Below are 10318 nucleotides of genomic sequence, written 5' to 3' on the forward strand. Positions count from 1 at the left end.
CCGTTTCTTCATCAATCCTCTTGTACATCCAAGCACGAAAATTAATATAGTTGTTATAATTGCTCGTCATTGTTGGTCAAGATTTTTTTTCTCTCAAAATTGTTTAAGGATATGATTCTTACGCGGGTGATGAGATAAGAAATGTGTCGGTTTTCATCTATATATAGAATATTTACCGACTGTTTTGCTACTATTTTGCTACTGATTTTGCGACTACTACAATCAGTCGTCAAAAACCGGTGTACTTAACCCAGTAACGATTTCCACGTGTTTTGTAACAGTATTTTGCGACTGATGGCCGACAAAAATATAGCGACCTAGTATAAGTAGCTAAATAGTCGCGAATTACCGACTGAGTAAGGACTAAGTTTAGTAGTAGTAAATTAGCGACCAACTAGTAACAGATTTAGATTGGTCGCAAATCAATAGCTAAATAGTAGGTATTCGGATGGTATATTTAGCAACTGCAGATGTAGTCACTAAATTCAGTAGGGAAATCCCTATTTTCTTGTAGTGAAATCAAGACTAAAGTAAATTTTCTCTCCCTATGGAAGAATGAGGTTGGCACTAAACTAATAATAAATAAGTGTTAGTATGTTAAATTTCGGTTTGTTATGGACATCTAATTTAAAACTAATTGTTGATAAATAAATTGAACCTAATCCTGTAAATATTAATTATGTCTCAGTTAAACTTTCAATGTGGGAGCTTATATTCTCGCCCCTTCCCTCGAGATGATGGTCTTTATAACTGTTAATTTCGACAATATCTTAGTGTAGGATTCAATTTGGTCAGACCGCCAAACCAATCAAACCATGTTGGTTTAAGATCGATTAGGCTTCTTTCGATGGGTCATATTGATTTCAATTCAATTGGGCAGAGTATTTCTGGGCTCTGATACCATTTGAACTTAGATATTTCATAGATTTTCAATTTAAAATCAATTGATGATAAATGGATTGGTACAATCTTTTTAAATATTATTTATGTTCCAGTTCCTATGTTGGACTTATATTCTTATGTAGTATTCCAATTATTGTTAAAAAGGATACAATGTAAGCACTACGTGTTAAGTGCATTGCCTATATAACTGATAGGCAGCAGCGAGTCTACACCCAAAGTATAGAAGAAAAGGACCAAAAATTATAATGGGGAAAGTAGAGATTGTTCTTAATTCACTTCCTATGAGTGGAGGACATGGCCCCGACAGCTACTCTAAGAATTCCCATCTGCAGGTTTCTTTTCACTTAATTTTTGCTCTTCTTCGTATTTTATACTTTTAATTGGTTTGTTACTTTTATCATTAGATTTGATTGGTCTGTCAGTTAATTTAAGGAAATAGCAGAATTATTGATTAAAAATATTCTTGCTGCGGAAAACTTTCGAAGAATAACTATGAGATTTTCATAAATTTATATAATGAATGTGTGGCCTATCGTGCTTTTAGGAACCCCCCCCCTCCAAAACAAAATAAAAGAGTTGAAAGTTTTTTCGAAATAGTTTAGCTAATTTAATATAAAATCATTTCTAATGTTGGAATTAATATTTTAGAAATTCAGTCAATTTTAAATAGAAATATTACTTGGCTGGCTATTCGGATCACTTGGAGGTCCATTACTTCAAGGGAAAAATTAAAATTTGACTTCATTTTCATAATATCTTGCATGACATTTTCTAATCAAAAGATGTACTTTGTTAGAGAAACTTAAAGAAAGATTTTAAAATATCCAGAACTCAGCGAGCCACAAAAAAAAACATTTCTATGAGGCTTCATTGTCCTACGAAGAGGTAATCGTTAATTGGCTAAATATGAAGGAAACTATATTAGTTTTACTAAATCAAGGCTCGAGGGTACCATTATGTTATTAGGAAAAATATGACTTTTTATTTTTTATTCATCGGTTTTTATTGGTTTGGATCTCATCTCATCCGTGTAGCAAAATACTTTTATAGCTTATTAGTCTGAAAAGGTTTGGTTCCAATTTTAATGAAACAAGTTTGAAACAAGTTTTTCATTAGAATTATTATTATTATTATTATTATTTTCAGTTCAAAAAAAAAAATCTAATGAAAAACTTGTTTCAAATTATACTCTTTTCGACAAAACTAATATCAATTAAGTAAATGACTTAAGTAAATGTTTTTGGTTTACGGTATTCTGTTTTCCAGTGATGTACGCATTTTTTCTTCGGACATAAAGAGTGATTCATTTAGGTTCTCAATTGGAATGCAACATTTTAATTAAATACAAAATTTTATCAAACTGAAATCATTTTGTTTGCTTTCAATGTGCATAGAGAAGATCAGCGAGTTTGTTGAGAGAGATAATAGACAAACTGATAATGGAAAAAATTGATGCAAAAACCCTAATCTCATGCACCAACACGTTCCACATAGCCGATCTTGGTTGTGCAACTGGACCAAACACATTCTCACTCGTCGAAGACATCATCAAATCCATTGACACCAGCTTACAATCAAACTCCACAAAACCAGAGTTCCTCGTCTTCTTTAACGACCTCCCAAGTAACGACTTCAACACTCTCTTCACCTCTCTTCCTCCAGACCGGAGTTACTTTGCGGTCGGTGTCCCCGGTTCGTTCTATAGCCGTATTCTTCCTCAATCGTCCGTTCATATTGTACTGACGGTGGGGGCCACACACTGGCTTTCAAGTGTTCCTAAGGAGGTCTTGGACAAAAGCTCCAAGGCGTGGAATAAAGGAAAGGTTCACTACTCAAATGCTTCGGAGGAAGTGGTCAAGGCTTATGAAGAGCAGTTTGGTCGGGACATGGAGAGGTTTCTAGAAGCTAGGGCTAAAGAAATAGTGAGTGGAGGTCTTTTGGTTGTTGGAATGTGTGGAATTCCTCTAGGAATGCCTTTCTCCAATCTTGCCGACAGTATCATGTATAATTCCATGGCTGATGTTCTCATTCAAATGCAATCCCAGGTATTCTTTATAAACAATCTCAAGCATATGTAGAAAGTCTCTATAAATGACATTCGTGTATTATTGTAAAAAAAAAAAAGTGATGCATAACTAGAATTACTTAATGCACCATACAAAACAAAGTGTTGATTATTCTGCAAAGAAGAATTCCAAGCAACCGGTTCCTGGATATGACACAATATCGTTTTTAACATGTGTAAGTAAATATAGTATCAATTCAAACACCAAAAAAACAATTTTTTTTTTGTTAATATAACTGGAATCCGTATTTCAAAAGGGAAGAATTTTTTTTCTTTTGACAAAACAAAGATTTCACATGACGTATGCATGTATATAAACCGAAACAGTCCTACAAAAACTTGTACAGTTGTTGCAATTTTCTTATTTTGATTTTTGTGCTACTACATGAATAAAAGCTAACTTTGACACTTTAACATATATATTTTATCTGTTTAGTCTATTACCAATAATGGATTTGTATATCGAGTTTAATGAGGTGGCCATGTAGGGTTTAATCAGCGAAGAGCAAGTGGATACGTTCAACGTACCGATCTACTCGGCGTCGCCTGAGGAGGTAGCAGTCTTGGTAGAGAAAAATGGCTGCTTCACTATCGAATTTATGGAGCTGATGGACCCCACGGCCTGGCTCAAACGGCCAATGGACGTGGAGGATGTGAGGCAATGGATGGTTTGCATAAAGGCCACAATGGGATCTCTCTTCATCAATCATTTCGGTGACCATCTCCTGGATGACATCTTCGACCGTCTCACCACCAAGCTCGTCGGACTCACCGAGAAGGTTGAATCTAGTTACCGTGAGAAAGTCATGTTATTCTTTGCGTTGAAAAGAAAATGAATTTTTATTTGACAAATTTTTTTTTTGTATGTGTGTGTTTTGTTTAATGGTTTGATTGGTTTAATCCGGAAGAGGGGTCAGATATTGGGTATACAGTTGTGTGTTTCGCTAATATGAAATGTTTGTTTTTCTAAGTATTTGCATCTTGTGTAATTCAATTCTAATAGCATTGATTTATAACTTTTTATTTCTTAAACTAAACTATGATAATTTCGTGGTGATCATTTACACACAAAAAATTATTTAATAATAATCAATCGTTTTTGATAAAACAACAAAAAGTTGACGTAATGAATTCAAATTGAAGCAGATTAACCTGATTTTCTAACAAAAGTTTGACGTAATGCATTTGGTGGATAAATTACCAATTAGTTAGGTGATTGATAAAAACTTATAATAGTCTAGTCAGTATCATAACTTGGTCGGAACTCAATAATAGGTTTGTATGAGTTGTGAATGCCAATTGCCAACAACAACAACAAATGTGGTCCTGTGGCAAAATAAAGAAGGTGGTCCCGAATATATTTATAATTGACCTACATTATAAATAACTATATTTCAATAGACCTATAAAAATTAATATATACAAATAAAAACAAAAGTGTGGAGAATAGTTATGCATCATAGTTACTTAAGCAATAAGTCAATAAATGGCTATTAGGTGAAATATAAGGACAGTTTTTGGTTCAAACAGAAGTGTGGAGAATAGTTATGCATCATAGTTACTTAAACAATTAGTTAATAAATGGCTATTGGGTGAAATATAAGGACGCTATTCAGTTTAAACAGCATAAATATATACCTTTAACTAAAGGAAAAACCCCTCATATACCATTAACTAAAGGAAAAACCCCAGCATAATTATAAATGGCTATTGAGTGAAATAAAAGGACAATATTTAGTTTAAACAGCATATTTAGTCAAAACCATTAACTTTTGCTTCTTGGTTCTTACCACTTTGTTAACAAACAAAAAAAAATCAAGACATATATGTTTCCATTTGAAGTATCATGTAGAAGATGAAAATGTGAATGAAAAATTAGACTAAGAAGCTGTGAGGATCATTATTCACTATACATCCTAGCCTCCTAGGCATCGATCCTGTCACACTTATTTTTGGGGTCACTTTCGATTTTATTTATTTATATATTCGCATCTGTTTTACATATATATATATATTGGGGTCAAATATCAGTTTTACATATATAACACATACATCTTCTAGTGATTTGTCCCTTTTAAGGAATCTTGTCCCCATAAATCAAAACAGGCAAAAAAGTAAAACTAAAAAGCACATTCAAAACAAAAAAGAATAATATACTTATATATAATTTTTTAAATGATACCGGATATCAGTTCATTTTTATTAGTAAAAGATAATTTTACAAAAATAAATTAAATAAGCGATACAAACGAATTTGGTTAACGATCTATTTCCATGCTAGAACTTTAATATAGTAATAAACTAGGGGTTGGTCCGTCCTACGGGCGGGTGAGTTTACACTAAAACTATTTTATAATAAAATATATTTTAATTTTATAAAACATTTGGAAATTTACTCTATATTGAAAATAATAAAGATAATTTATTTTTATTCTAAGATCAAATTGTAAATTTTATTAAATTTGTTGGTTTGAGTTAAAAAAAACACTAACATAAGTTACAAAAATGACCACTAACACTATTTTTCGTCGGAAAACACAAAATTATTAAATTTAAAAATAATGGAAAATGTAATGATTTACATTTTTCCTATTTGATTTCTATTTGAATTTGACACTGAAGAAAATTTAAACTAAGAATAACTAAAAATATTTATATTGTTGTAATTATTTTTCATATTGATTTGGATTTCATGTGTTTTTTATGTAAAGTTGGTACGATATTTATTGTATTTTATTTATAGGATTATCATGTTTGTTTGATTATGATGTGTGTTAAATTCTTTCCGGTGATTGTAGATGATTATTGTCCATACCACGAAATGAAATTTGGTTTGAAAATAATAAGTCATAAACAATTTAGGAGGTCATTTGCCTATTACGTGTTAGCTGTAAACTTTGTTGTTGGAGAAGCTTTTGGTGATTGTGATTGGTGCTTAGGAGGCAAATGAGATTATTATTGCGATGGGCCTGTATATTGATGTAATGGGATGTAAGCTATTTTATTAATCCGAAACGTTTAAAAGTGTTGGATCATTTAAAACATGTTCTGAGTTTTTAGAAAAGCTCCCAACTGTTTGCGTTATTTAAGTTTTGTTTATGCTTGAAGAGGTTGCACCACAATTGTTAATTTGACTGAGTGAGCAGTGAAAGTTGAGATTTTAGTAGAAATGATAACTTGCTTTCTTGATCGCGTGAATGTTCTTTAGCTTATTGCAAGTGGTGCACATGCTACAAAAGGTTTTTCGTTAAAGAAACTCGTACTACAGTAAAGTTCTGTGAGGGTTTGATCGTTTGCTAAAACCAATTTAGAGTAAGCATAAACTGTAAAAGACACAAACACTTTTGACCCAGTTCACGGCCTCTAACCGTTACCTCTGGGGAGGGAACTCATGTCCCTCAAGCTTCACTATAATATGAGAAAAGTACAAGCTTTGAGAATATCTCTCTTACACTTTTCGATACAGGAGATTACTGCTAGGGTATTAATGCTTAGGATAAGGTTCTATTTATTTATACTAATCATCTCTGTCATAACCCTTGTGCACTTCACGTTTAATGACAAAACATGATGGGTTTCATATGTGTATAAACCCAATCTCCATTTTCCTTGCAGGCCCATTGACCAAGGCTCATCTTGCTTGTACGTGATTTGAGTCAACATTCACAGTCTCCACCTTTGACCTAATCACCAACCGACGTTTGCTTTTGTTCCTCGGTTTCTCAGATTTCTCGATCTCACTCCACCGCGACGTTCAGCTCCAAAGCTTCCTCCTGTCTCTGTTGCACATCTGAGTCTCTCAATAATTGTGTAGTCATCCTTGCATGTAACGCCGGTGAGATCCTTTCTTTGTTACCTTGTGTCAGTGATATGTCATAGCAATCTCTCTCAGATTTAAGCTCATGACTTTCCAGGTGAATCCTCTGTTCATTATCACCATCTGACCACAAGACCTGAAGATTTGATACTGAAGCCAATCAATCAAGATAATTACCTTTCCGCCAGACACATGTAAGGTAAGAATCTTCTTGTTTTCCTCTGATGCATGGAAGGATAAGTAAATGAAACCGTCTGTTACAAATACTTATCTTTCCAACTGATGCACGCACAGATAACCCGATGCCACTTCCAATTTCGGATAACATCTTTTGAGACCGGATATATGATAAATTTCTGATTTTCATTTATGCATCTCTCGATACTTGAAGCCGACCAACAACGGCTTGTTTGAACTTCAATTCAGTTCCTCCTGCGACAATACACGAACGTCACTAACTGAACACGAGCTACGATGACCTTCTCAGAATAAGAAATCCAAAATCCAACAGAACTTCAAGGTGCAATTTCCTAAGCTCTGACAATGTCTCAATTCCTTGCAGTTACTTTATCTCCTGCAACTCATAACCTCCCATGTTCCACATAGAATTCCAGATTAATGGGAGAGATAGAGAATGCCCACTTTAAGGTGAATCCAAACCACACAAGAATGAGGTAGTCCGCCTGACTATGTCTCTTTCTTGCATTTCCTGTGTTGATTTTTAAATACAGAATACTCACTTCTGCATTTTCTTTATCCTGCGAGATTCCAAATCAACAAAGAATCCCCTACAGGTTTCCACAAGCTTTCATCAGGCGATCACCTTCAGGAACTCAAGCCCCTTCTCGAGCTTGTTTCCAGGTACCGCTTTAGTTAGTAAGTCTGCTGGGTTAGCTGGTGTATGAATCTTGTGTAGAGTAACATCCCCAACCTCAATAACATCTCTGATGAAATACAGCTTAGTGTCTATATGCTTGGTCCTCTCGTTAAATCCTCCATTTTTCGCCAAGTGAATAGCACTTTGTGAATCTGAGAAAACCTTAGCTTCATCCTGTAAAAAACTCAATTCACTGTCAAACCTCTTTAGCCATAGAGCTTCCTTAAAGCCCTCTGTTAGTGCCATATATTCAGATTCTGTAGTCGATAATGCTACAATGTGTTGGTCATGTCAGTTTCTGGCCTTGCTACCATCGACTCTCCTTGCACCACTCTCCCTTGTAGATAGTACAATCCGTCTTGGTATTTTCCAGAAATTACCTTCTGTCCATTTTTGTAGAAAGTGACTACAAAATCCTTTCCCTCGTATCTGCAGCCATTCTTTTCCAACTGTCCATAGGAAATTAGATTTCTCCCCATTGTTGGCATATACCGAACCTCTGCCAGAATAACCACAGAATTATCTGGATTCAAGATTTTAATCTTGCCAAGCCCCTTCACCTCGCTATGCGTCATATTTCCCATCAAGACTTTTCCTCCATCAAGCTCTTGTAGATCAAACAAAGACTCTTTATATGGAGTTATATGGAAGCTACAGCCTGAGTCCATGACCCAAGCGCCTTTGGAGTCATGTTTGCTTGCTGTAAGAACAAGCGGCTCTTTCACCTTCTATGTCACCTTTGTCGCAACGTTTGCAGAGCTGCTTGGCTTCTTTCCATGTCTATCTGGACACTCCCCTTCCAGTGTCCTTCTTTACCACATAAGAAACAACCTGTAGTGTTCTTATTATACTTAGGTCTTGACTTTGATCTACCTCTTGACTTGGACCTCGGTTTGTAGTTTCCTTTTTCTGATCTTCTTTCAGACCTGCCTCTAGACTCAACATACAAACCTTCTGAGTTTCCTCTGGTTCTGTTCAGGAGACCTTTCTCCTTTAATTCCACTTCTTTAGAATACGCTGAAGTAGTAACATCACTTACTGAAAGTGTGTCTTTACCACTACCATACTTGAGAGTGTGAACCAAGGCTTCGTACAGTGGTGGAAGGCTAGTAAGTAGTTGAATATCCTGATCCTCGTCACTTATGCTTATATTCAGACGTGCAAGATCATCCACAAGCTTTTGAAAACTGTCCAGGTTTTCTTCAATACTTTTGTTCTCCTCCATCTTGAAACTAGCAAATCTCTGCTTCAGATAGATCCTATTGGGTAAAGTTTTCGCCTGGTAGTCAGTCTCAAGAGCCTTCCAAATCCCAGCAGCAGTAGGCTCTTTCATGACCTTCCTTAGGATCTGATCGCTTAGACACATCTTAATAAGATTCTTCACCCGTTTATCCTTCTCAACAAACTTTGGACCCTTTCCTGGTTGCTGGCCTTCATCTTGCTTGTCTGGTTCTGACTGAGAGGTCTCAACCTCTTCCAACACAGACTCTAAGCCCATGAGCTCCAGCTGACATAGCACCTTATGTTTCCATAATCCAAAATCGCCTTTACCATCAAATTTCTCTACATCCAGTCTGCTTTGAGTGTGTTCCATGCTAATGTATTTGACCCTTGATTTCAGGAACCAGATTCAAATACAAGAACAACCTTAACTCGCCTGAGTTTCGGGTTGTGTAACGCCCTTCTCAACACAACAGAAAACTAGCTCAAGAGATATGATGAACCAAATCCGAATAACAACTTCTACTCCTGGTTGCAGCGACTATCTTCAGAAAACTTACTGCACCTCAAACCAAGAAATCCCAGAAATCCCAACTGAAGAAACAACCAGTAAGAGTTTCTTCTAACCTGTAGATCTTTTTCTTTTGGTCGACGATCGGTTTAGCTTTAACCAAATGCGCTCTGATACCACTTGTGAGGGTTTGATCGTTTGCTAAAACCAATTTAGAGTAAGCATAAACTGTAAAAGACACAAACACTTTTGACCCAGTTCACGGCCTCTAACCGTTACCTCTGGGGAGGGAACTCTTGTCCCTCAAGCTTCACTATAATCTGAGAAAAGTACAAGCTTTGAGAATGTCTCTCTTACACTTTTGTATTAATGCTTAGGATAAAGTTCTATTTATACTAAGCAGCTCTGTCATAACCCTTGTGCACTTCACGTTTAATGACAAAACGTGATGGGTTTCATATGTGTATAAACCCAATCTCCATTTTCCTTGCAGGCCCATTGACCAAGGCTCATCTTGCTTGTATGTGATTTGAGTCAACATTCACAAGTTCAAAAAAAAAACTTGTACTACAGCCGATATATGCTCTACAAATAGAGTAACATGCAATGAAAATCTGCGACGGTGAGGATAGCGTTAAGTGTGTGATACATGATATGAACCCTTTTTTAAGTGAGTCAATGACTTAATTGTTGTAAAGTGGTGCTTAAAATATGCGACTAAATTGAACCTTCAAGTCAGTGCCTCCACCGAGTTCGCAAGATAGTTTTTATTTATATATATATATACATGTAAAAAGAGAGCTTACTTGATGAGATATAACATGACGGTGGGAATGATTCTTAAGTCATATTTCATTAATATGCGAAATTTAAAAATGCTCCAGCGTAGTTTGTAGGAGTCGACAGGAGGGTCATAGACTCCCT

At 35.4% G+C, this 10318-nt stretch overlaps 1 protein-coding gene and 1 long non-coding RNA gene across 3 annotated transcripts; both read left to right on the forward strand.

The window, feature by feature from the left end:
• The first annotated feature begins 1148 nt into the window (after window positions 1-1148).
• Window positions 1149-3905, forward strand: LOC106321240 (probable S-adenosylmethionine-dependent methyltransferase At5g38100). Its single transcript, XM_013759549.1, has 3 exons — window positions 1149-1235; window positions 2298-2948; window positions 3457-3905. The coding sequence occupies exons 1-3, from the start codon at window positions 1149-1151 to the stop codon at window positions 3802-3804; spliced, it is 1086 nt and encodes a 361-aa protein (XP_013615003.1). The 3' UTR covers window positions 3805-3905.
• Window positions 3906-6584: 2679 nt separating this feature from the next.
• Window positions 6585-10145, forward strand: LOC106321238. Of its 2 annotated transcripts, none has more exons than XR_001266021.1 (7): window positions 6585-6803; window positions 6883-6984; window positions 7080-7305; window positions 7392-7459; window positions 7551-7646; window positions 9284-9492; window positions 9888-10145. It is a non-coding gene; the product is annotated as an uncharacterized LOC106321238 (long non-coding RNA). The 2 variants fall into 2 exon arrangements; XR_001266022.1 differs by having other exon boundaries at window positions 6883-6979; window positions 7177-7305.
• Window positions 10146-10318: the final 173 nt, after the last annotated feature.

The sequence above is a fragment of the Brassica oleracea genome, unplaced genomic scaffold (assembly GCF_000695525.1).
Source record: "Brassica oleracea var. oleracea cultivar TO1000 unplaced genomic scaffold, BOL UnpScaffold01340, whole genome shotgun sequence".
Taxonomy (NCBI): domain Eukaryota; kingdom Viridiplantae; phylum Streptophyta; class Magnoliopsida; order Brassicales; family Brassicaceae; genus Brassica; species Brassica oleracea.